At 33.4% G+C, this 27,736-nt stretch overlaps 1 protein-coding gene and 1 long non-coding RNA gene across 3 annotated transcripts; one reads left to right on the forward strand and one right to left on the reverse strand.

Annotated features, from left to right (window-relative positions):
- Positions 1-3,063: 3,063 nt before the first annotated feature.
- LOC131620688 (uncharacterized) lies at positions 3,064-18,622 on the forward strand. 2 transcript variants are annotated; one of them, XM_058891832.1, is made up of 20 exons: positions 3,064-3,212; positions 4,988-5,827; positions 6,138-6,344; positions 6,497-6,558; positions 7,932-8,388; positions 8,902-9,102; positions 9,303-9,561; positions 9,850-10,090; positions 10,189-10,358; positions 10,441-11,016; positions 11,268-11,428; positions 11,660-11,876; positions 11,964-12,164; positions 12,294-12,410; positions 12,633-12,875; positions 14,502-14,706; positions 15,552-15,763; positions 15,922-16,073; positions 16,269-16,518; positions 18,234-18,622. In XM_058891832.1, exons 2-20 carry the CDS (start codon positions 5,010-5,012, stop codon positions 18,489-18,491), a joined length of 5,007 nt encoding a protein of 1,668 aa, XP_058747815.1. In that variant the 5' UTR covers positions 3,064-3,212; positions 4,988-5,009; the 3' UTR covers positions 18,492-18,622. The 2 variants fall into 2 exon arrangements, with proteins under 2 accessions (XP_058747815.1, XP_058747816.1); XM_058891833.1 differs by having other exon boundaries at positions 3,083-3,212; positions 4,998-5,827.
- A 4,318-nt stretch (positions 18,623-22,940) lies between these two features.
- On the reverse strand, positions 22,941-25,798 carry LOC131620690 (uncharacterized). The gene is made up of 3 exons (XR_009289251.1): positions 25,388-25,798; positions 23,955-24,042; positions 22,941-23,209 (listed from the first exon to the last, which is right to left on the reverse strand). It is a non-coding gene; the product is annotated as an uncharacterized LOC131620690 (long non-coding RNA).
- Positions 25,799-27,736: the final 1,938 nt, after the last annotated feature.

The following is a 27,736-nucleotide window of genomic DNA, read 5'->3' on the forward strand; positions in this document are numbered from 1 at the left end:
ATAATATAGGGTGTTGTTTTTTCTTTTGCATTCTACCATGTGGTGGAGTACAATATCTACCCAAGTTTTTGGTATTTGGTTTTCAAAGGACCAAACAACTGGATGTCTGATTTTAGGACAATGCTATAGTTTCCCTTTCTTGGAAATAAATTGTGGTTCGTGGTGTAATGGATTAACCTAATGTTTGGAAGGAGGAGTCCAACATTGAAATGAGATGGTATGATGGTGGCATGATCAATGAGGAGAGTGTGAGCAAGAGTGTCAAAGTTAAATTCGTTACCTTCAAGATCCATTTGATCATAGTCTTGCTATATGAACGAGTGATAGCAAATTATGGCGAAATCTTCAAGGGATAAGGTGATGGGATATTTTTTGACTTTGGTGTTGATAATTCCATCAATGTAGGAGAGATTTGCGGAAAACATTCTTACCATCTCTAGGTATCTTTCTTGGGATTTCTAAAAAATGAATTCTTTTAGCCCTGCAGCAGTGAAGGCTTCTATTAAAGAGCAATTTCTGAAGAGCTTTTCATCTAGATAATAGGTAGAAAATATTTCTCTTTCGGAGTATAAAAGGTTGTAGTTGGTTTCTTGGGCTTGTGAGGTGTATGAGGAAAAAGGTCGGGAAGAATGAGTTCACTTAGAGGCCATTTGGAAGTGACGATGATGAGTGAGAGAATTTGGTGTTTTTATGCAATATTAAGTAAAAAAGTGATGGAATGAAAAGAATGAGACATTACCTCCTTTTATAGCATTTTGTCTAATCGATTAGATGCTTTTTCTAATCGATTAGTAATGGTAAGAAATGGGAGTTTTCTGTTGCAAGTGTCTGTTACAACATTTAATCCTCTAACTATCCGTTGAGGGGATCTCCAAAGTTCATATTTTTGAATTTTCAAATGATCTAATCGATTAGGTCAAAGTACTAATCGATTAGATTGACCCAATTTAGCATTCCTTTGTTTTGGTCCTTGTGTTCTGCACTTCCGCTGGGCTTTATTTACATCTCAGCTGTAAGACACTAAAATGCTCATTTTTTACGGGTTAGAAATATTTCTATTTAAAAGATTAGATAAATAAAATAATTATTTTAAGGGGTTTATCAGACTTTTCTGATCATTTCAACCTTAAAATAAATTTTACCTTCTTTATCAAGAATTCTTGATAAATATTTCCCATAAAGGGAAGACGCCATATGGCGTATCTTTCTCCGCACATCGTTAGATGTGAAAGTTGGTAAATCTACAAAATGGATAAGTCCATCCACACATCGTTGGATGTGAGAGTTAGTAAATTCACAAAATGGATATTATAGACTTCTTCATTCACCTGAACACTTCAAATCATAAATTTGAAGATATTCTCGAGTATATTGCTTTTATCGCAACGATTGACATAACTTCAGTTAAGATGCGAGCTTCACCCTGACCTAATGGATTAGGTTTGAGGAGACCTGCATTCATCAGATGGAGATCCTTTACTACCCATAGGAGGCGTCTCAGGACCAAATCTACGCTCGATATTAACTGTAAACTCGTAGTATCTCCGATGTCGCCATGGTAAGTACCATGTTAGCGACAGGAAGTACATGTGGTGCTAGATTAGAAAATGGACCATGATTCTACGAAATGATATTCAAGGGAATTTTCCTTCAACCTCTTGTAATCTTAATGTAGATCTAGATCTAGGATAATTTCTTCTATTGCTTTGCAGAGTTCTCAATGTAATCAAAGATCTAGAAATTCGATGAGTCGTAGGTTAAATATTGACTAACTTGATCTTCGATTATGAACGCTTTTAATTTGGTGATCTAAGGAGGTTACGAATGATGGAGTTAGAGAGCAAATGTAAATTCGTGGAAATCATAGGAATTGGAAGTCGATACTGACAAACGACGCCATTGTTTCGTTCGGGAACCAGAAATAAATGTAGTTGGAGAACCGATGATCTTGAAATAATGGTGTTTATCTTCGTCACGACGGTGCGGGTGGACCTACATGGTTAACACTCTAACTCCCATGTCAATTCAATATTCAAGATGAGTGTAGTGAAAAGTGGAGATCATAGAATGTACCTTGCTTTTGCTTATGAACTAATTTTATACCTTGGGTCAAGCAGAAATGATTTGATGAGAACTTGGCCTTAGCTATTCGGGCCTATGGATGACCCAGAACTCCATCCATGATTGTCTTCTTTTTTAAGACTCACTAGCACCATGTGGAATCAACCCATTCAGGTGGCACCACCAAAGTTCATACTTGATTAGTGTATATGGAATCCCTTTTCATATTTGATGGCATCTAGCCACTTCTCATATTTAGGTCTAACAATGTCCCTTTGGTAAGTAGCATGATTATCTTCATCCATGAGTAATACATCACGATGCTCAGTTATGGGAAGTCTATATCTCTTACTTTAGGGATGTATCTTGTTTCACTTACATTATTCTTGTGTAAGATTGTCTGGTTTTAAGGTTTGTGGTGTACTAAAGGCCTGCTCACGTGAGAGTTGTAAAATGCATTGTTAATTGAATTTCTAGTGTTTTAGGGATCCCTCTCCCAATTTGGGAGTGAAGCATATATAAAAATTCCTTGAGCCTGTACTAGATAGTTGTTTTCCTAACCTCTTTACCAAGGATTGTACTCCATTGAATCATGGAGGAGACTGTTTTTTCTCTTTGATTGATCCTTTCTGTCAGTTACTGCTTGTACACGTCACCAACTCACTATCCACTTTCATGAACGAATGGATAATGAAAACTAATTCAAGTGACCAAAGTCAAACTAAGCAACTTCATGTGCATTCCTTAAAAAAGAATAAAACAAAATATATTAATTAGTTAATTAATTCTATAAATTTATACCTTGAATTTTGGGTAAAAACATTTTTGGTAAATATCCATAGGATGAATCAATTAACTTTAAATTCACACGTTTTTATTATTCAAAAGAAATTTGTTCAACCGATTAGTCTCTTACTTGGGAAGGCAAATGAAATAAAAAGAGGGCAGAATGGTCATATTCATAAAATGACAATCAAATCACAACCGTTGGATTTGATGCAAACAAAACAACCTGACCATGCGGCTTTCCGTTGTAAGATTAGCTTGATCGTAGAAAGAAATATAACAGACACTCTTCTATCAACAGTGTTCTATTCGTTCAACGATTCATACTCTTGTTTACTTCGCTGATTCTCTTCCTCTCTCTCCAGGTTCCAATTCCCAAAACTCCTCATTTGTAGAATTGTAAAGTTTTTAGGGATTTTTTGTTTATTATTGGACTTTGTCTATGGTGGTGTTATCCTTAGTCAATGTTTTTGTAGCTATCTTTTTGTTCAATTATGTTAAAGTTTAGTTTTTTCTAATAATTTGCTGCTTAATTGTGTTTTCCAGCTTTTGAATGTTTCTACATTGAATTGAACGAGTGTGTTTTGCTATGTAGCACCAACATCTAGGGAAAAAAAGGTGTTTTCAGTTTCGGAAACTGACACGACACTTGTGATTATGATTAATTAAGTTACTTTTTCAAATTATTATTGGTTTTGAGGTGTCTCTGCTAGATTTTGAGTTCATGTTTAGTTATTCTTTAGTTTGTTGTTATTTTATCATTTTAAGTTCTTGTGTCTCCATGTTATGCTTTAGTTTCAATTATGTAATATCATTAGTAATTTTAGTATGTTACTACTCTACTCCCTTTTTATAAGCTACTTTTGTCATTTTTATATTGGAAGTGTTGGGTTTAGCTTTTGGAAGAGGTAAAAAGAATTTTGGAGGTGTAGAATTGATTCTGGAATGATTTTGAGGTGTTTGGTTTTTTTAGAGTAGAATTGATTATGTCTCCAAAATTGATTCTACTTGAAGCTATAATTTGTAGCTTTTGAATTTAGACGTGATTTTTATACTGAAATTTATTGTTCAACTCACTTTTACATAAATGTATCCAAATATAAACCACTTTATATCTGATTCACTTTTAACCATAATCAATTCTGCAAAATCAATTTTCTCATAATCAGAACCAAATATACACGTAATATCATTGGTAATTTTAGTGTATATTTGGTTTAGCTTTTGGAAGAGTCAAAAGCAGTTCTAGAAATAAGTAGAATTGATTTTGGAATGATTTTGAGTTGTTTGGTTCTTCTAAACTAGAATTGATTCCACCTCCATAATTGATTTTACTTAAGCTAGAGTTTGTAGCTTTTGAGTTTAAATGTGTTTTTTTACATTGAAATTTACTAACTCCATTTTGAATAAAACTAACCAAACATAAATAGTTTTACATTCAACTCACTTTTAACCAATTTTACAGAATTAATTCATTAAAAATTCAATTTTTTTACCGTAGAACAAACCATATGCTTAGTATGTTACTACTCTACTCCCTTTTTATAAGCTACTTTGGTTTAACTTTTGGAAGAGGTAAAAGCAATTCTTAACATTTAGAATTGATTTTGCAATGATTTTGAGATGTTTGGTTCTTCTAAAGTAGAACTGATTATGCTTCCAAAATTGATTTTACTTGAAGCAATAATTTCTAGGTTTTTGATTTTAAACGTGATTTTTACATTGAAATTTATTGTTCAACTCAATTTTGCATAAATTTATCCAAACATAAATTACTTTACATTCAATTCACTTTTAACCAGAATCAATTCACTAAAAATCATTGTTTTCACCACAGAGCCAAACATACGTTAAGAAAAATAGTTACCATATTGAATATGTTTATCTTATATATGAAAGTTAGTTAAAAATACCCTTTTATGTATAGTTTTTTCAAACTCTAACTTTTCATTTCCCTAGACAGATTAGTAGTACTAATAGTAATAGGGATTATATTTGGAAATAAACAAAAGAAATGTGTTTAGTAACTTGATATGAGTCTTATATTCAGGGACCAGTTTTTCTTAAGAGTGATTATAATTAGACATATGTAGTATAAGTATAGCTTGACTTTTCGTTTGATGTTTTTTTTTCCTTCTAGTTTTGTGCAGTGGTGATAATTGATGGGTAGGCGAAAAAATAAACCAAGTCGATCAGGTGGGATAATAGTAGAAACAAATGCTACTGCGGAAACAGAATTGGATAAACATAATGGTATAGAAGCAGGAAAAGTAGAAAAAAGTGATTTTGGTGATATTGATAAACCTTATTTTGTTGAAGTTGACCGCTCTGGTTGGTTGTCAGATGAACACCTTGATATTTCTGAAGTTGTTCTCAAGGATTTAAATTTAAGAGAAGGTTTTAATGGTTTTGAATTGTTTGAAGATTATTCTCAGGATCCCCAATTCTCGTTAAGATTAAGGTTATGTAATGTCGGTAATGTTCTTCGTCGAATCAAACTTGGCCATTGGCCTGTATTACCCTACACTGATATTCATTTAGAGTTTGTTAAAAAAGCTACAGCTGACAATGATGAAACATGCATTGTGATGTTATCGGGTATTTTTGATGGACCTGATGAAGGTGTTTCTGGTCTTGTTCATTTGACGAGTTTGAAATTTGTTACATTGAGGGTGGTTCCTGGGATTAGGCTTTCTGATGACATACCTTCCCTCAGGGTGCGGGTTGAGGTACTAAAGAGTGCCTTCAATGCATGTGAGTCGCTTCTCGAGAGTTCTAGACAGCTATGGAAAAAGAGCATGATGAATGTCATGTCTTGGTTACGACCAGAAATAATGACTTCAGAGGTTAGGTATGGGTTAAGTAGCTCTATGGAAATGGAAGTTGATTTGCAGACAGAAATGGCAGACAATGATGGGTATGTCGGGAAATGCTCGATGTTTAATCCTGCTGGTTTTTATGAAGCCATTAAGCCTTCAAAGTAAGTTAAGCTTTCTCTTTTGTCTTGATCGCTAATTTTAGGATAGTCAGTCATCATTCATTATAAATAACAGACTAGCTTAAGTCTTAACAATAATCAAGCTCCAACCAGTGTTGTCTTATAGAAGCTATATCGGTGCTCTAGCATAGCAGAATTTGACGAAATGACTCTTGTTCATGATATTTTATTTAGTATTAAGAGTTGCCAAATAGCGGCATTATAACACTGATGTAGCGGAATTTAATAAAATTGCTCGATTTTATTATCTAGCTTGTACCATGTAGTTTATCTTTTGTATATATGTGCGCAGAGCAGAGCCAATGCTTGAAGATGACATACCTGAGTTACTTCCTGAACTTCGGCCATATCAACGACGTGCAGTTTTTTGGATGGTAAAACGAGAAAAAGCAATGGAAGAAAGTCAGATTGAAAGAGAAAGGAATCAGTTTCATTCTCCATTATGTGTGGCGGTTGATTTTCTAGACACAAGCTCGAAAATGTTTTTCAATCCTTTCAGGTAAGTTTTTTAACCATTTCTCAAAATGCAACTTACATGTATCACTTTTTTTGTTACATACAGTAACTCATATGAGAGGCTTCACTTTCTCTCTCCCCCTACAATTATGATTTCATTTTACTTTGTACTTATTTGAGTTATAATCGCTTCAGTGGAAATATTTCCTTGTGCCCAGAGACTTCTTCACCTTATGTATTCGGAGGCATTCTTGCTGGTAGGTCTCAAGTTATGTTGCATGTTTCTTTTATTTTTCTCTAATAATCATGTGGATTTTATTAAATTTTAAATTTTGAATAAATTATGATATTTTACCGTGGTAAAAAAAATCTTTTATTAACAAATAGATTTTTACTAGCTGGCCGCTTTTGAATTACTAACAAATGGAATATTTTCAGTCAAATTTATTGCGTGATGAGTAATTCATGGAATATTGTGAAGGCAAGATCAGTATGGTTCTTCTGATAGCATCCTGCTCTCTATTTGTTGAAATTCAATTAGACACGACTTAGGCATGTTAATAAAATTTAATACACAAACTTATGTAGGTGTAGGGTACTTGTAAAGAAATAGGCATCAATATCTCCTTAATGTATAACAATAATAACTACAGTTTATAAATTATAGTTATGATCAAAGTATCAAACCAAAAATTGTAGAGTTTTTGCATAAACTAAACTATATTTTAAGTATCACCCTAGACAAAAAGTGTTTGTGGGACTTCTCTATGTTTATGTAGGAGAGAAGGAATTTTCTTATGAGATGTAAAAGCTAAAAGTGTATTTAATCAATTAAAAAACATGCCAAAATTTGTGAAAAACGAGTTTTAAAAATGCAACCCTCCCAATGTGTATTGTCTCTATTGCAGCATACAAAGCCATATCCATAGAGTATCTTAAACGTATCTGGTAACTTAATTTTAACAAAACAATAATATATTTAGGGATATTTCTAAGATACCTATCCGGAAGTATCTTAGGAGTATTGGTATCTGACACGTATCCTGAAGTATCTTAGGAGTATCGGTATCTGATACATGTACGGCACAGATACTTCTCCCATTTTGGAGAATCCGAGTTTCATACTTGGTGCCATGATACAAAATTCTTCTTTAGCATTAGATTTTCCCACCAAGTCACGAGGTTCCTCCAAGAAAACTTCAATATCTAATGATTAATGTTATGTCAACAATGGATATTGCACAGTGAACATCAATACAGGCTTCCAGGGTGATATTCCCCTTTCTTTTGATCAAAATTCCTCTTCCTGAATTTTTTGGTCTATGCATAAGATGTCGGTACTTCTCCCATCATAGCATGTCAAAAGATATTACAAACTGTATGAGCGTGTTGTTCTACTTGCATAGTCTCTGTTGTGCTTCAAAGGCAACCCTTATGGAAACTTGTAATTATCTTATATTTACTATAAATGATTCTGTGTTTATTTATGTTCGATAGTGTTAAGTACATAATCATAATGCCCATGTTCTGAAGCTTAAGTAGTTGTAATTTTAAGGCAATTGTTCTTTATTGCTATATTGACAAACTGTGCATTTTCTGTTCTCCATGACGTAATGTTTCAATGTAACAGATGAGATGGGATTAGGAAAAACTGTAGAATTGCTTGCCTGCATCTTTGCTCACCGAAGATCAGCAAATGGAAGTGACACACTAATTGATTCAGTTCCCCAAGTCAATGGCAACGAAAAAGTCTCTTTAAAAAGACTCAAAAGAGATCGCGTGGAGTGCATATGTGGAGCTGTCAGCGAAAGTCTCCAATATGAAGGACTATGGGTTCAGTGTGACACTTGTGATGCTTGGCAACATGCAGATTGTGTTGGTTATTCGCCTAAAGGAAAGTCAGTGAAATCAAAACAAGGATTGGAAAGCAAAACACATAAAACTACTATAGTTTTGAGGAATGGGAAATATGTATGTCAGATGTGCTCTGAACTAATACAAGCTACTGAATCTCCTATTGCCTCTGGTGCTACACTCATTGTTTGCCCAGCTCCTATTTTGCCCCAGTGGCACGATGAAATTATTCGGTATAGTTTTTTTTTTCTTAATGAAATTATCAATGTTAGCATCAACCTAGAGCTCAGCGTGTACTCTTTTTTATAATGCCTGGCAAGGTTCTACTGTCTATCTTATCCCATATAGAGTTACATGCTTGCAGCTTGCATCAATTCAATTTGTGTTAATGGTGACTTGGCCTAAGGATAGAATAAGTAATGCATTAAGATTGATAAAGCAGCAAAGATTTGAAATGCCAGCTGTGCCAGCTTTACTTTGGAATGATGAGACTCCATCTAAAGTATTTTTTTTGTTGACAGAATCTAAAGTTTTTAAAACCATGATACATATCAACATAATTTCTAGCTGTTTTCAAGTTTTAGTTTCTTTTATACATGTGTAGTTGGATTATTTTTCCATTCTTTAATTTTGTTTATGAATATGAATTGTGATCACATTGTGTAATTCTTATTTAGTGATTTAAACTAATTGAACTTATATCTGTCTCATACTCGTTAACTTTTCTTTGTCTCTTGTCACTGCAGTCATACGCGTCCAGGAGCCTTGAAAACTTGTATTTATGAAGGTGTGCGTAACACATCTTTCTCCAATTCATCTTTGATGGATGTCGGTGATCTTGCGAGTGCGGACATTGTAATCACTACATATGATGTGCTTAAAGATGATTTGGCCCATGACTCTGATAGACATATAGGTGATCGACACCTTTTAAGATTTCAGAAAAGGTTAGCTCTGAAGAGTATGATATTTTCCCCTTTGTATCATCAGATTCTGATTTTGTATGGATTTGAGGTGGATATATTATTTTAAATATTTACCGGAACCAATATGTGGATATTCATAATATTATGCATTTGAATAAGTTCAGTTTTCTGTATGTCCTTTATGATCCAAGGTTTTTAGTAGCCTGTTTTTTTCCTTGTAGATACCCAGTTGTCCCAACTCTTCTTACCAGAATATACTGGTGGAGAATTTGTTTGGATGAGGCTCAAATGGTGGAGAGTACTGTTGTTACCGCTGCAACTGAAATGGCTCTAAGACTCCATTCCAAGCATCGTTGGTGCGTTACAGGAACCCCGATTCAGAGAACGTTTGATGACTTATATGGACTTTTAAGGTTCACTAAAACTAGTCCTTTCAATATATACAGATGGTGGAGTGAAGTTATTCGAGATCCTTATGTGGTATTTTATCTATAATTTATGTTATACTAAATTGTTACAGATTGACATTCCTTAGTACTCTGTTTTTCTGTTATAAATTAACATGGAAATTTAAGTATCTATATTATTGTCATAATACATGCTAAAAGTCTTTTGTGCCTAGAGAATGTAGCAACCTTTCTGCAAGATTGTCGTAGTTTTGATTTATCTGATTTGTCAAATCCTTGATCTGAATCATTTCTTTCAATAGAGTTCTTTCATTAATTTTTTTTTTCTGTACATATCTATTCTTATCCATATTTTTTGCAGAAGGGAGATATGGGAGCTATTGAATTTACACATAGACTTTTCAAACAAATCATGTGGCGTTCTTGTAAACAACATGTCGCAGATGAACTGGAACTTCCCTCTCAAGAGGAGTGCCTCTCTTGGCTTACACTATCACCAGTCGAAGAGCACTTTTACCAGACGCAACATGAAGCTTTTGTTAGAGATTCTCATGAATTTATCGAAAGTTTGAGAAATGATATTCTTAATAGAAAAGTCCCAGGTTTTTGCTCAGTGTTGTGAATTTTATTTTTAAAAGTCATTTGAAAGCAATGCATATAAGATAATGATTGAACTTGCAATATTTCACATGGATTCCAGATTCTGTATCTTTGAATGGTTCGTCTGATTCTTATATCACTGAATCGGAGTCAAGGAAGCTATTTGATGCTTTACTGAAGCTTCGTCAGGCTTGTTGTCATCCCCAGGTTGGAAGTTCTGGGTTGCGATCCCTGCAGCAGTCTCCTATGACAATGGGGGAAGTACTAATGGTGTGTAACTTGTAATGATCTTTGATAAGCTTTTACGAACAATGTACGTGCATTTTCAATTGACGTGGAACTTAATCTGTAGGTCCTTATAAGCAAGACCAAGGTAGAAGGCGAGGAAGCTCTCAGGAGGTTAGTTATGGCTCTGAATGCACTTGCAGCAATCATTACAATACAAAAAGATTTTTCTCAAGCTGCTTTGCTGTATAATGAAGCTCTTACTTTAGCTGAAGAGCATTTTGAAGATTTCCGCCTTGATCCTTTGTTAAATATCCACATTCATCATAATCTTGCTAATATATTACCGCTGGCTGAGAATTTTTCTTTGAAATTGCCATCCAAGCGAAAGCAAATATCTGGAACTTCTGCAGTTAATACAACCAAAAAGCATTCTATTGCAAAGGTTGTTCATGATCATGTGAAGAGGCACAAAATAAGTAACTGCGAGAACATAAATTTAACAGTGGCTTCTGCAGAACCATCAAATGTTGCATCTAGCCTTTCAGAAAATGATTTAAATGATAGAGAATTTGACGATTTGTCTGCAAGTTCCGTTAAATATTTGATAGCTGAGTGTGAAGATTTAAAACTAAAATACTTACTGGTGTTCAGTTCAAAGCTAACTGCAGCTCAACAGGAGTTTGAAAGTTCTTACATGCAGGTAAATATCCTAAATGGCTCTTAAGAAATAAAAATTATCTGTTTGTATTGGACTTTGAGGTTTTTTCTTTTATTTTTTAAGTCCAGTTTAGCATCTTAAAATAGAAGTTGATATTATATAATGGATTGCCAAAGACCTTGAGATTTGATGTTTCCTTTTAAATAGATTCCTTATCTAGTGGGATTGTTCTTGGTTTGTATTAGTAGTCTCCACTTACTGTTTTCTGTGACTGGCATTTGGATATTTTGAAGGTTTGTAACTTATATCGTGACACTAGAAAAAATCAAAATACACTTTGGTGGTTAGAAGCACTTCATAATGCTGAGCAGAACAAGGATTTCTCATCCGAGTTGCTTAGAAAGATTGAAGAAGCCATGTCAGGAAATCCAAAATCGTCACGAGTAGCTCCTCGGTTAGTGATGTTTTGACTGTATAGGATTGTTCAACAAAGATATTTGTAAAGCAGTGGATTTTTGTGAAAACTCATTTCAAAGTTTTATTGATTGCTTATGTTGCATCGCCATGAACAGTTTCTTTTGTAATTTAAGATTTGAAAATTTATTTCTATAACGTTTTGATAAATGACAATTAGTAAATTCGCTATAACATGCAATGTTACTAATGTGTGTTACTTCTGATCCAGTTTTCGGAGCATAAGCTCTCTGAAGTATCAAATTCAAACCAGTTTGGATCAGTTAGAAGCCTCCAGGAAATTGCTATTAGATCGTTTGTTAGAGATTGATCAGACAATGGAAAAACCAAATGATGAAGATATTGAACGCATTGGTAAATGTCGAAATTGTCAACCTAATTGTGATGGCCCCCCATGCGTTCTGTGTGAACTAGATGAATTGTTTCAGGTTTGGAAATTGAGCTTATCTTGCAATTTGATTCACACTACCTTTAACAAATGTAATATGGTCTCATGGTATAATTTTTATCTTCAGGACTATGAAGCTAGACTATTTGTTCTCAAGGACGAACGTGGTGGGATAATTTCATCTGCGGAGGAGGCAGTAGGTTTTAAAAAGAAAATTTTTGCACGCAATCATTTCCTTGCAAATCTATCAAAGTCTAATCACAGTTCAACAGTACCTGATGATGATTATGATGAGTCCAGAAAAAGGAATGCTGGACAGAGAGTTATAGTAAGTAATTATATTTGTATTTGATCATAAATGATGATAGCTTCATTTTGATTAATGAAAATTACGAATTGTTGAAATATGTGACAATTGCTTACTAATCTTCCTTATTAACTATGGTGGTCTATTTAGACTTCGAGATCGGAATCTATGCTGGAGGTTCTTCTTGGAGTTATAAAGAACTATTGCAAGACTCAGTTTGGAAAGGACAGTGTCTCAGCAGCCACCAAGCATTTACATATTTTTGAGGTATAGCTTGCTGAAATATAATCTATGCTTATCTAGAGTTGAATTTGGTAGGTGTGATTAGGAAGTTTTAATTTCAATGTTACCCGCTCATGCTAAAATAATAAATAAATAAATAAATAACCGATATCTGATTCAGTCTTTTTGAAATTTGCGATCATCCATACTAATATATATATACAGTATATTCAATGGATTCTAATTACTTGTTCATGACTTTGTTAGGGAATGCGAAAGGAGTTTGCTTATGCAAGGTCTTTGGCATCAGCTCAAGCTCAATATCTGCGAGCCCATGATGAAATAAAGATGGCGGTTTCTCGTTTACACCTAAGGGCAAACGAAGATGATAAATCTCTTGATGCTCTTGGTGAAAATGAATTATATGCGGCTAGCTCAAACTTTTCCCAGGAGAAGTTTATGTCATTGGCCTTGTTGTCACAAATAAAGGGAAAGCTACGCTACTTAAAGGTATGGAAAACTAAACCTTACATATATTTTTTTATGTGTTAAATACAATTTGCTCTGGGTATTTGCTAAATTTCTAGGTAATCTAAATTAACCCCCTGAGCAATTAATGGTGACTAAAAAGTATACACCTATTGCCGAGCTTTTAAGAGATATAAAGCAATTTCAGAGCTGGTTCTTGACAATAAATCTTGAACTATTATGCAGGAGCATGGAAATTCTGAAGGATAAACAAAAAATTATTTAGAAACTGCATTACAAATGAAATAAATGAATAAGTAAATTAAATACGATCTCTACTACTTAAAGATATAGTTACTCTCGATTGGGTATTACAATTTTTTATATTGCAATGAGTTTCTTAAAATTCCATTGCTCCCAATACTATCTCAACAGTATGAAATTTTATTCACTTGATGATTGTCACTGTTCTATTTATAGACATGATTTATAAGAGTTGGTTGAAACAAACATTTGGTGTTTGCTTGTTTAGGGATGGCTATATAAAATTTGGACAAAAATAACTTAATTAACAGGTGCCTAAGAATAAATCAAATAAAATAAAAATTTACTATTTTTGAGCAGTTTTGTCTCAAACTCGAGGCTTTCAACGACTAAGTTGATAATAGTTTATGCATCTGGGCATGTTGGATATGATTAATCGGAAAAATAGTTCATATCAATGCTATTTGATCTTGGGTTGGGGTTAACTTAACCTTATAAAACTGACTTCACTTATAAACATATTGTTAGTTCATATATCTCATTCACTGCGAGACTCTGAACACCCCCTCAGACCCAGTTTTGAGTTGTCTCAAACACGAGTCTTTCAAAGACTACGTTAAGCATAGTTTATAATAAAACATAAGTTGTTCCTAACTAAGTCTTATAAAAGCGGCTTAATGTATTTTGGTAGGTAATATCTCATCCAATGTGAGACTCTTAGCACCCTCACGCCCAATATCGGAATGGAAGATTACGGGTCACGAAGAAAAAGAGTGTCTTTATTTTTATTGCATTATAGCCCAATTTAAACTCAAAATTAATGAGTCAAATAGAGTTGGGGTGGGGGTCTACGATGTGATACTCAAGTATGACTCGGGGACGAGATGACATACTACGATCATGTACAAAAGTGCTGCCCTTGGCTCGGCAGTATGGAACTTCTCAACAGCCCCCGTTCCATTATGAGGTCTTATCAGGATAGGCAGGCCCAGGCCAAGCCCAGCCCCCCCACCCCCCACCATAAGACCCTTTTTCTCTTTCTCCCTCACGCCTAGGACTTGACATTTGAAGCATAACCAAGTGGTTAGATAACGCTGACCTGATAGCTGGTGGTCCAGCGGATCTTAGATAGGCTTTGATACCATATTTGAATTTAGGTTTATTCTAACTCAACTTTACAAAACTGATTAGTAAGATGAAGTATGCCCCCACTTATAAACATATTGTGAGGCTTATCTTATCCAATATGGGGATCTTAGCAAATTTTTGATGGCTATGAAATCAATTCTAACTGCTGTTGCGCATTAATGTGAATGTGGTTTCCACTTTACTTATCCAACTATTTGATATATGATATTTTCTTTTATGCTTTGGGCATTAAATCTAAGCTGAATTACCTTTCAGGGTTTGGTTCAATCTAAGCAAAAGCTGTCATTAGAAAGTCCAGATAACTCTTCATGCACTCAAGACACAAATGCTATGTCAAGTTCTACAGAAGAGAGGGTTGAACTCATATCTAAAACTAATGAGGAAACATGTCCAATTTGCCAAGAAAAGCTAGGCCATCAGAGAATGGTGTTTCAATGTGGGCATGTTACTTGCTGTAAATGTAAGTATTATATGACATAACTTCATATTATCTTTCTTTAGTTGTGTTAGAGATATGATAGTCATTTATCAATCTTCAATAGCATAAGTTTCTAATAGAGTTGGATTTTGACGTGATTTAAGAGTGTCTATGCTCAAATGGTCTAGATTTTGTTCCTTGTTCTCCCCATTCTTCAATATAAGAGGTTAAATTTTAGCACATGGTAAATCTAGGCACACGCTTTGTCCACCGCTTTGTCCACTATTTAATCTTAAAGTAAAGGGTTATTGCATGAAGGACATGTTAGAAAGTAAAGCATATCATAGAAGTATGCAATCTATAGCGCCTACATGTGCAATACTCATCCATTTTTGCTCAATAGATAGAGTTGAACATTTATCGAGTTCGAAAGAAATATTATATAAAACATAACGGGTCAGGTTGATGTGCATAAGGTATATCCTTTTGCACGGTGCATAAGTCTCGTACGAGTAATATTTAAATTGTTCAGAGTAACATTTTAGTTAGAAACGAGTAATAATATCATAATCCATGAATAATATCTGCATTATTTGTACACATCTATTAATTATGAGTAATTATTAATTGTGAATAATGAGTACACTATTCTGAGTAATATTTACACCATTCTGAGGAATATCGAATTTTAACTATTTTGAGTAATATATTCATTGTTTTGAGTAATATTTATACTATTTTGAGTAATCTGTATATTATTTTGAGTAATAAATATAATATTTTGAGTAATATAAACAATATTTGAGTATTTATGCAACGTGCATAAGGATATACCTTATGCACATCAACACATCCCAAACATATAACTATGCATCTATTTGTCACAGGTTTATTTGCTATGACTGAGAAGAGGCTTCAACATAGCAAGACTCATAATTGGGTGATGTGCCCTACATGCCGACAGCATACTGATTTTGGAAACATTGCCTATGCTGTTGATGCACAAAAGGAATCTCCCAATTCATCAATGCCGCATACAACTGACAGCTGTGAAAAACACGAAGCATCTATTCCTGTTAAGGGCTCATATGGAACCAAGGTGTTTTATCGCATTGCAACTTTAAGTGTATTGATAATCTGTAGATGAATAATAAGCATATTTCATCTTTGTTTACACGCCACTACCACTGGGATCTACTGTATGCTATGCCGTCTAAATGTAGTATTCTTCATCTCTGTGTTGATGATGTTTTGCAGATTGAAGCAGTCACAAGAAGAATCTTGTGGATAAAGGCTACAAATCATAAGTCAAAAGTTCTTGTATTTTCAAGTTGGGAAGATGTACTTAATGTATTGGAACATGCCTTTGCCGCCAATAACATTTCCTTCATCCGGATGAACGGAGGCAGGTATAATAATTTATGCCATTTCTGTTTCATATTTTACTTGATTTGCTGAACTAGAAGACTTTTAGATGCATAAAAAGAGAGACGGAATAAGAAGACAAAAATTATGATCTAAATTAAATCCTTTTTTGGTTCGTTTCTTTCATAATGTGTCTGAAATTTCAACTTTCTGACATTGGTATGAACGTGTGAGTTCAGGAAAGCTCACCCCGCCATCAGTCAATTTAGGGGAAAACAGAATGACTCAAAAGGATGTGAGGGGTCTGAACCAAAATCAATTCAGGTGTTATTGCTATTAATAAAACATGGAGCCAACGGTCTCAATCTTTTGGAAGCACAACATGTTGTCCTTGTAGAGCCATTACTCAATCCAGCTGCTGAAGCACAAGCAATCAGTCGTGTACATCGTATTGGCCAAAAAAATAAGACCCTCATTCATCATTTCTTAGTAAGTATATCTCTCTCTTTCTCTCTCGCACCACTTGAATTCAATCATCCATGTTGTCTTTGAATGTGCTCTTCACTTGAATCAACTGTAGATGATTTTCTAGGATTCACGTTCAAGTTCTTTTGCTTGGATTTCAGTAGCATCATTTTTTTTTCTTAAATCATATAAATATATGTTTGGCTTTACTTTATTCTTATATATGAAATTTTTTAGTATTGTTAATACTCCACTCTACTCTTTAAATCATATTCAATATCTCTTGCATTACAATCTATATGATTTCTGTGAGGGCTTATGGATTTGCTCATTTCATTGACTAGCTAATATTTCTTAAGAGACAATTGACACGGCTAAGGTGCTCACATTGTATTAGATAATACGACTTGAAAATACGTGTATAAGTGGTGGCAATGACAATCCTCTCCTTACATGTCAGTTTTGTAAAGGTTAAGTTAGGGTTAATTTAAAACTTTAAAATGATATCACAGTCCATCCAAGATTAGTTGGGCCGTCAAACCACTCAAATCAAGTTTAAGATATTCAATCCTAGGCGTGAGGGGGCATGAAGGGAGTATGTTAAAAGTCCCACATTGAATGAGATATTACCTGGGAATATATTTATAAGTGGTGGTTGACACTTGACTCTTCCCTTACAAACCGGTTTTTAAGGGTTCAGTTAGGGTGAAAACCCATTTTCTAAAAAACAACTATCAGTAACCACTAAATGTATTAGTGTAAATTGCTTGATTCACGTGCTCATGTATAAATTGTTTCTGCAATTGATTAGGAAATGTAAGAAGATTATGTACATATTCTATAACCTATTATGAGGTTCTTTGGATAAAAAGTCAAATAGTTAGTTTATGGACATATTCTAAGCTATATTTCTAAGTGTATTTTAAATCATAAGATGCGTGTGTTTATTACATAAGTTTTTTTTTTTGAACTATTCAAAACGCCTCCTATTTTTTGGTTGAGTTTAACTCATCCCTATAAAACTGATTTGAAAGGTAGGCTGCCCAAGTTTTATAAATCCAATACATGCGATATCTTTAAGCAATGTGTGACTAAATTAACTCCTTCAAACCCAACATGATTAAGGTGTTTGAGGTTGCAATGAAAACAAGTTAAATGCCACAATTAGGCGATTAGGGGCACCACAATGAAGGCAGGATTTCCAACTCACTTCACACTCAAGTCTCAATGAGCCTGAAGCGTGGATGATGCGGGAAACCCAACGAAAGATCTAGGATAGACTCTTATACCATCTTAGAATTTTCGGGTCGAGTCTAATTCATCCATACAAAATTGGTTCTTAGAATTTGGGTTGGGCCTAACTTATCCCTACAAAACCGATTTGTAAGATGAGGGCTGCCTAAACTTTATAAACACTACACAAGGCATATCTGTAAATAATGTGAGACTAGATCCACCCCCTTCAAATCCAACACAATGAAGGTGTTGGAGGCTCCAATGAAGGAAAGCCCAATGTCACTATTAGATGACTAGGGGCTGACTCAAAAGAAGGCGGAATTTCCAATAGCCTCCTATATACTTTTGTAGATGTTTTGGATTTATCAAGATCTATTTGAATGAATGAAAGAAAAGAGCATGAAATAATGTTACTCTACACTTTCTTGCCTCTCATCTAAGTTTTGTCTCAAAAATTCATTCATTAAAAATTGTTCTTACTTCTTTGTTCTTGCATCTGTTAGGTAAAAGACACAGTCGAAGAGAGCATATATAAGTTGAACAGAAGCAGAAGCAATCATTCATTCATCAGTGGCAACACAAAAAATCAAGATCAGCCTGTTTGGACCCTTAAGGATGTGGAATCCTTGGTGGCTAGAGCACCTCTAATGGCTCCGGAAACCGATGAAAATCCTAATACAAATACAAACCTGAGAGACTTTCCGGCATCAGTTGCGGCGGCTATAGCTGCTGAAAGAAGATATAATGAGCAAAGAACATGATTTTATTTTTCTCTTTGTTTCTAAAAGATGTTACTATGCACAAGTGCAACAATTTTAAGAGGCCATGGGAGTTGCATTGCAATAAAGTTTCAAATCTCAATATAAATTTTTCTAACCATTTTGCCTACAAATATCTAGAATTCATTTATTCTTGTACATAAAGTTACGTTTAATTAGTTATATTTATAGCTTATTTTCAAGATCTGTAAAATATATGTTAAATCTTCTAACTTTTATTTTTCTTCCTCTAGTTGTATGAGATACCTTTGAAAAAAACATACTCCCTCCGTTTTTTATTATAAGTCGTTTTGGAGAAAAAATTTGTATTTAAATATAAGTCGCTTTACAATTCCAATGAATAATTAATGCAACTTTTCCTATTATATTCTTAAATATTTATTATTCTCTCTCCTTTCAATTATATAAATTTATCTTCCATATGTCATTAATGAAGGATAATTTTGTAAAAATCTTCATAATTTCTCATTTTCATACAACAATTATTATTTTTCTTAAACTGTGTGAAAAATCTAAAACGACTTATAATAAAAAACGGAGAGAGTAGTAAAGAAAAACCATTTATCATAAATAAGTTATCATAATACAATTTTAATATGTTATAACTTTGAAAAAAAACTTAGTAAAGAAAAACCTTTTATTAGAAATAAGTTATCATAATACAAGTTCTAAGTCTAGGCTTAAAATCATTATGCTCTAGGGCTTAGACCAACAATTTTTCACTAGCGCTAGAACTAATACTCACATATCTAATGTGATCGTTATGTTTTTGTTGAGTAAGGGGCTTCATGAGTGGGCTAACAGTGTTGTCAATTATTGGTACTCTAGATTTCTTTAAATTCCTCTCTTGAATTAGGTGATAACGGCTAAGATTCTTTAACCTGTGAAATGACATCATTTTTTAAAATAAAAATAGAGATCAATGGAATCCACTCAACTATACCAATTTCACTAATGAACATCTTGATTTTACCATAGAGGTTGGGTATATTTCTTCTTCAAACATATCAACAAAAAAGTTGTTGGGTTGTCAACATTGTCAATTATTGGTACTCTACATTTCTTTAAATCCTTCTCTCGAATGAGGTGATAACCCTTAAATATGTGTTTGGATCACTAGTGAGATCTAAGTTTTTTAACTTGTGAAATGACATCATTTTTTAAAATCAAAAGAGAGACCAGTGGGACCCACTCAAATATACTAATTTTAATGACAAACATCTTGATCCAAACAACCTTTTTTGATGTGTTTGAAGGAGCAATATACCCAACCTCTATGGTAGAATCAATGATCGTTTATTGCATTTAACTATTCCAACTTACAACTCCACCATTTAGACAAAACATGTAACTATATTGCAATCTGAAGTAATCTCAATCTTTTTTAAAGCTAGTAGGGCTGGCAATGAACCAAACCAACTCGAAAATAGTTCGGAACTCGGTTCGACAATTAAATCGTTGAACTTGGTTCATGAACCAAATGAGCCGAATATGAGCAAAAAACTAAGTTCGTTAACCAATTGAGCCGAACTTGAACTATACATAGTTCGACTCGTTAGGTTCATGAGTCAACTCGATTATATATGAGATGAATTATATTGTCTTTAAGAATAAGTTTAAATATTTTCTCCAAATCTTAACCCAAACTTTTTTTTAATCTAATGTTTTAATTGATAATTTATATTCTCAAGAGAGCAAATTATTTCTAAAAAAATTATATAAATAGAATCAACATCGTATACATTTCAATCTTATAAATTTTATTTTATTTCTATATTTTTTTATTTTAAAAAATATTAATTTTAAATGTCAAATATATATATATATATATGTATATATATATATATATAGACTTTAAAAAAATTACTTTTAAGTCCGTGAGATAAGTGAGTTGAATCTAACAAGATAAACCTAACGAGTTAAACCGAGATATTCTTGAACTTCTAACAAGTCGAGTTTGAGCTGGAAAAAAGTCCGTGATGAGCTCGAACTCGAACTCAAACTCGGCCAATTCTTAACGAGTCGAACTGAGCTGAAAAAAAAGTTCATGATGAACTCGGACTCGAACTCGAACTCGGCCAATTCTTAACGAGTCGAACTGAGCTGAGGCGAGTTCGACTCGACTCGACTCATTTCCAGCCCTAAAAGCTAGTATTAGCGTAACATATTACATAAATCTCTTCCCGACCTTTATATACCAAGAATAAATCCTTAGTTCTTCTCAATCACTTAAGGATATCCTTGATATCAACTCAATGAATATTCCAAGGATTAAATTGGTACCTTCTCTTTGTGCTCAAAGTATATGATATATTTGGTCGAATACACAAAATATAATATATGATAGATCAAGTTGTAGATGCATATGCAATCTAATTAAGGTGATATCTTTATTCTTCTATTGATAGGGACTATGCTTTTTACAAACACGCGCCAAGTGATATGTGAGTGAATTATTTTTTGCAATTATGTATATTAAAGCTTCTCAAACACTTTATATGTATTGTACACTGACTCAGACCAAGGTAAGTGTGATAATGATCCATTTGTCACGCTCGATAATAGAGGACTATCTAAGCAGGCAATGGTTGAATGGATCAAGTTTTGATACTACGCTTATGAAGACTCTGAGTGATCGTGACCGTGCGAGTAAATGGCATATTATATCTTATGTACATTTCTTGTTTCGTGAAGTGTTAAGTAAGCAATTGTGCGTGAGGTCTAGAGAGGGAGTGATGCGTGACCCTTATATTTTGGCTAGCACATTGCATGACTATTCTTTAACATTGGCGACCAGTGATAGAATAGGTGAACATGTCTTGAGATAACTCGATGTAAGATGTATCTAGAAGAGTATCTGTAGACACTCAAGTGAAGGAATGTCTATCTTGGTAAAGCAAAGACACATCGGTTTTGGAAGTGCTGAGAGTCTATAAGAGAGATGTTCAAGGTGCAAAGTGAGATTCCTTGCATTTTATCTACACTATAGCCGTTAGAAATGTTGCATTGAAGGAATGCAACCGAGGAAGTCAGGTCAGTGTCAAATTCTGAACGAATAGAGCAAAAGGTGACTCTATGAATGAAGTGTGAATGTGAGTGGATTGTTATAATAGTTAAGTCACATGAGTTATTATAGGTGTGATCATACCAAAAAGGATGAAGCCGTATGGTTGGGAAGAATCTATGAAAAACTGACGAGGTTATCGTAAGTTGCAGTATGACGTGGAAGTATGTAGCCTATTCAGTGAGCATTTGGTTGTAGACATTCTGGAACTGAAGCATGTGACCAAATTGTGTTCAATGGACCTAACCAAGATTGATGGAATCATTAGTGACTTGATTTTTGGAATTTTCTCCGACTCGATAAGAAGTCTTGGTTGAGTGTGTTCCGGACTGTAGTGCATATCTTAATTGCACGAAATTCTGAGAAAAGAACTGTTGTTATTAAAGGATTGAGTAAAGCTTAGTAAAGTAATGAAACTAAGTGGTTTGTGGATGCATCATGACTCAGAGGATTTCAAGACATATTTGATTGGTTGCAACCAGAGTAGCGCAACGGGTAAAGGAAGAATCAGATGAGCTGTAGTATGTGGGGGCAGACTACTCGTAGAATTTTGTGTGGGAATGGAGTTACCTTCCTAAGAGAACCTCGTGGAAGAAATGTTTCAGTCATCTCAGCCTCTCAAGGATCCACCATAATCCAGAGAGGTACTAGGGATGAACCAAGTTAGAAGAGATTCTGTGGTTGACATGTAATCAGATATATTCATGGCCTATTTGTTCGTCTTGTGATTATCAGGGATTAGACCGAGTATCGTGATGAATGGAATGCTAAAGACAACTGAAGGATTTCATTTGACGTAGACTCTGTGTGGTTATGTATGGTGCATTTATGAGCGTGCATGAACATTTAAATAATGGTTGCAGGTTAACTGTTAGAGTTCATGTAACACCCCATTTCTACCTGACAGTTATATGCAAGAATCGGAGTTTCAAAATTTCTCAACAAACGAATGAGGCGTCACATATTCATTTCAAAAAAAATCACTTAATCTCATTTAGCGGATACATAGCACTACCTTTAATCAATGAACAAGTACTCAGACACATAATACTTTTTAAAACAAAATAACTTCTTTCATTAAAACAGCGGAGTCATAATTCTCAATCTTGGAGTCAATAACATATTATTCAGCTAAGATAAAACAATAAACAACAACATGGTAAATGTAACACCCCGATTTTTAACAGCGGGAGTGTAAATTTTTTTCTCTTTTTAAAACAACAAAGTCTTTGAAATAAAAACATTTGCGATCATTTTTAAAATAAATCAGAGTAAAGTTTTTGTAAGAGAATGATTAGAATACAAGCCTTCTTTTATAAATTGTTTTCTAAATGAAAGGTTTAAGAACACAAATCAAACATACTGTCTAAAAGGATATAATGACAATATTTATTTTAATAAATAAATAAACAGAGTTTACCATAATACAAGTTACATAAAAGAAATAGTAAGGAAGAGTAAACAAGACTTCAACAATAACTCCTAAGCTGATCACTGGACTCTAACTGAAGATGGTTGGGTAACGACGACCCACAAACAACTTCAAGCCTCCCGCTTATCAACACTGGACTGGTCGTCCTCCTGATATGACTCCTAGTCACCGCGATAACAGCGAATCTCACAATCTAAAAAGAACCTGGGCGTCCAGCACCAGATCATGGATAACGTAGAGGGTCACCATCTAAATACAACATATAAACCAAGAATACGCTATACGAGATATGCAATACATAGCAACATATAATCAACAACATATCAATTCAAACTAGTGTAATATCAAATGCACGAATATCCTACCAATGCAGACTCTATATGAGTGTGATCGCCCTAACCGGGTTCCTCACATGCATGATTCCGGAATATCAATCCCTTCGCAAAGGGTCGTGGTATCGCTTCAAGATTTAGCACCACTAAGGTGATAGGTATCTACCCATCAATCAGACTCAATGATCCACTTCGGGATAAGGTGGTTCCCTCTCAGACACGCACCCCGTGCCACCTCTCCGGTGTGCACCTCGTGACTCCTCTCCGGTAGCCACGTAACTATGAAATGCATGAGTATATATATGTATCACAACTTAGGTATTTCATGGTCATAATTGATCCATCTCAAATAGCCCACCTGGCATACACATATCACATATATATACAGATGCAACATCATTATTTCTCAATAATCAATTCATATATTTATCCAAAATCATATGAAAACACATTCACAAATTTAGCATCATAATACAAACACACATCCCTAACTGGGCACACAAGTAGCATCACACAATCAAGCAAACAACTCACAATTTCATATCAAAAGCAATTACACATGCATTCAAGTATTTGGCATTTCCGGTCTACATGAGATAGTTAGAGAGCGCCCTAACCTTAGGAAGCTTTCCACACGTTCAACTTACGTTATGCGAGCACAACCTGTCTCTCGACAAAGTCTCATGTCTGGTTCACACTTTCAACCTTTTTTTAAAATACACAACTTAATTAAATTAATATAAATCCAACTACATTCACAATCAGGTTTTGTCTTGGCTACATACCTAATTAATTAAATGTATATTTTATTATTGATTTACTAACCTAAACATTTTATGTTAAATATATGCCTTTTCAAATAGAAGATGATTTTTCTTAAAAAGAATAATAAAATTCTAATTCAAAGAAATTTCTAACTCACAAGTTTAAATTTATTTATTATTTTAAGCAACACATTCTGTTAAATATTTTGATTATAGTTGATTAAAATTATTAAAAATAAATCATTATACTCAAGTCATTGTTAAATATACAAAAGAATAGTATTGATTGATTTTTGTTTATAAGGTTTTTTTTTATTTATTATAATATAAACATACAGTTTGAGATTGAAGTTAAAATCAATAATTTTTATCAATCACTAAATATTTAGTTCAAATTATGAAATCCAATATCATAAAAAATAATAAAATAAGAATAGTATTTTTTATATTTAAAATAATAAGCTGTTTCGTTCTTAAAATCTTTAGACATCATGACTCTCTTTTTAAAACATATTCCAAAATAAAATTAACCTTTATTTAGAATAGAATAAAACCATAAATATATTCTTTTATTTGATTTTTGGGATAATAGTTTTTTTGATAGCGGATAATAGTTGATATACAACCAATAGTTCAATCTCCAGTAATTTGATACTGCTAACCAAAACAGATTCACATAATGGGATTCATGGTAATTAAAACTTTCAGAATATATAATGGAATGTTAACGTTTAAAAAGAGAATACACACTTCTTAAATTATTTTAAATTGCTAGAATAACTATTGAATTATTTTTCAACCCACCATTAATATTAGCAAATAAATTAAAATTTGAATGGCCATTAGAATTAATAAAATTCTAAAACTGTCAATAAAAGTTAAGAAATATGATTTACAATGAATTTAATTTGAAACACCACATTCACTTTTGAATCCTTAAACAAAGCAAATCTGTAGATCGTTTATATTAAATTGTGATATCAAAATTAAATTTTCATATAAACAGATTCTTATTCATTATTTTCTTTAAAATCATATATTAATTTTAAATTTTCAAAATCACAATTAATAAGTAGAATCCAAAATTTAGTAATATATAAGAATATCCCTTATTCTGTTTTATTCTAAAGTGATTAGAAATAATTTATAATTTAGTTTTTTTTTTTTCTTCTAATAAGAAACTAAAACATAGATAGACATATAATCTCAATTTTTCTGATAATAATTTAAACTTATATTATTTAATTTCAATGGAAATAATAAAATGTCAAGGTTGAGAAACCCACCCTCAAACACACAACGGCGGCGGTAGAACATGTTACGATTTCCGGTACGGTGGTGCGATTTTTGGTACAGTGGTTTTTCGGAAAAGGTTGTCCGATCATGAATTTTATTTGTGGGTTTTGTAGATATTGTTGAGAGGAAGATATTTATAAGTTTATTTTTCTCATAGAGAGTCCATGGAGGCCGGAAAATAAGAGAGAAGGTGGGGATGTTAAATTTCAAAATTCTTCCGATCTAAAATTAGATTACACTATATAGAAGAGGAAAAAGAGAGGATAACAGTGGTGGTATTAATTTTTCTCTTTGGGCTGGTGGTGGTCGGAAACGGCAAGGAAAGGGGCGGCGGAAAGAGAGGATGAGCGGTTTCTATTTTGCAGAAAGAGAAGAAGGGGACGTGAAATTGAAAGAAGATAGAAAACTGGGCTTATGTTTTTAACTGCTCCACATGTGTGTATATATAGAAATAATAATAATAATTATTATTATTTATTAATATATGATAATATAATAAAATAATAATATATTCTAAAAATATCTAGATATTTTTAGTTACCATTTGAAAGTTATATTTATCCATTTACTTGTATACTTTAACTGGTCAACGAATGCAAGAAGAATTGGAATGGATGTTTTAACCGAAATATACACCTAGAAAAGACCCGGAATCAATACCAGTCGAACGCGCATTTGATCGAAAGATAAAAATAAATATATAAAAATGATCTACGCGGAATGAAGTTTAATAAAATAGACTGAAAATGATCAAAATCACAAATAAAAATATCCGGTTAAACAGGCTCTGAAAGGTAAGTTTATGACCGTAATTGTCGTCGAATAAATAAATAAAACGAGATTACCAACACGGTCTACGTGCAACATAGATTAATAAAATAGTCTGGTACAAGTTGAAACTCGAAATATTTTGCCCGCTAATTTTTCACACGGTGTCGAATTGCTTCAATCGGTCAATGTGTAAAACTCCTATTTAAATTTTGACAAAATAAAAATATTTTTTTATGGATAATTAAAACTACAAGAGCATGGTGCTAATATTAATCGAGTTTTGGTAGCACTTCGGCGTGGTCTCAATAACTCTGTGTTATTTATAGACAATTATATAAAATAATCGATAAAATAAAATAGCATAATGCTATTTAATATTCTCGAATTCTAATTCACACTAATGTACTTTTACGGGTCTTACAGTAAACAACATAAATCATTCCCCCGAGTGCTACGTATCAGAGCGACAACTGACTCAATAAACAGCTACTAAATCTTCATACCCGAACACCTACACGTTACCAATATAAAGGCAACGGCGAACAAGAGAAAAGGGTGAGATATCAAATAAATCATATAAGTGAGCGTATGATAAATTGTATATTAGGATTCAGACATATATAGTTATCACATCACCAGTATTAATATTGCCGTACACTTCATACTTTCACTAACCCACAAATCTCACACACTTCTCATCGCATCATAAGTCACACTACTTCACATTCGCATCAATTATATATAAACATATCAGTCATTTACTTGCAAGTCAAATCATGATATATCACGAGTATAAATCACAATTTTAGTTTCAAAACATCACAACATATAAGTCACTCATCTAGTCACAAAACATCACATATACATTTAATTACAAAACATCACATATACGGCTAATCACAAAATATCACATATAAGTCACACCAGACATATTCTGTTAATTGCATTCACAAACATCGATTTCATCATACTATTCACAAAATCATCAATTCACATCTTCACATACTTCCATCATTTAACAAGTCACAATATACAATCACGATATAGTCACAAAACGTCACAACTATGAATCACATAAGACACATGGGACATGACTCATGTATATGCATGTGATACCAATCGGAGCTTCAGCCCCCATCACCAATTGCCCGAATCTGAGGCATAAGGCATAAGCCTTCGTCACTAATTTGCCAATCCAGGCCGTCACAGAGTATGCATATGAAATGTGACTCGACAAACAAGACATACACAAGATACTCATCACGATCACACATCATCACTAGGCATACGCCCACGTCATTTATAATTACCAATTATTAGAGGTAATTCAATGTCACAATTAATCATTCATCTTCACTTAGTCACAAAATTATCATCATAAATATATACAACATCACATATTATCAATCATCACAAACATCGTCATGTTTCGACACATCATCGCAATTATACAACTTCTCATATAAACAAGATCATCACAATTATCATCATGTTCGGCACGTCATCACAAATACACACTTCATCAGGACTATCACAACTATCGTCATAATCAACTAAACTAACGACAA

Source organism: Vicia villosa, linkage group LG7, assembly GCF_029867415.1.
Source record: "Vicia villosa cultivar HV-30 ecotype Madison, WI linkage group LG7, Vvil1.0, whole genome shotgun sequence".
NCBI classification, from domain to species: Eukaryota; Viridiplantae; Streptophyta; class Magnoliopsida; order Fabales; family Fabaceae; genus Vicia; species Vicia villosa.

What these genes read in the sequence shown, in the direction of transcription:
- LOC131620688 (XM_058891832.1), top strand. Translation starts at nt 5,010, where the DNA reads ATGGGTAGGCGAAAAAATAAACCAAGTCGATCAGGTGGGATAATAGTA. An exon ending in TTATTCGAGATCCTTATGTG is followed by an intron (nt 9,562 to 9,849) that starts GTATTTTATCTA and finishes TATTTTTTGCAG; the next exon opens with AAGGGAGATATGGGAGCTAT. An exon ending in CAATGGGGGAAGTACTAATG is followed by an intron (nt 10,359 to 10,440) that starts GTGTGTAACTTG and finishes CTTAATCTGTAG; the next exon opens with GTCCTTATAAGCAAGACCAA.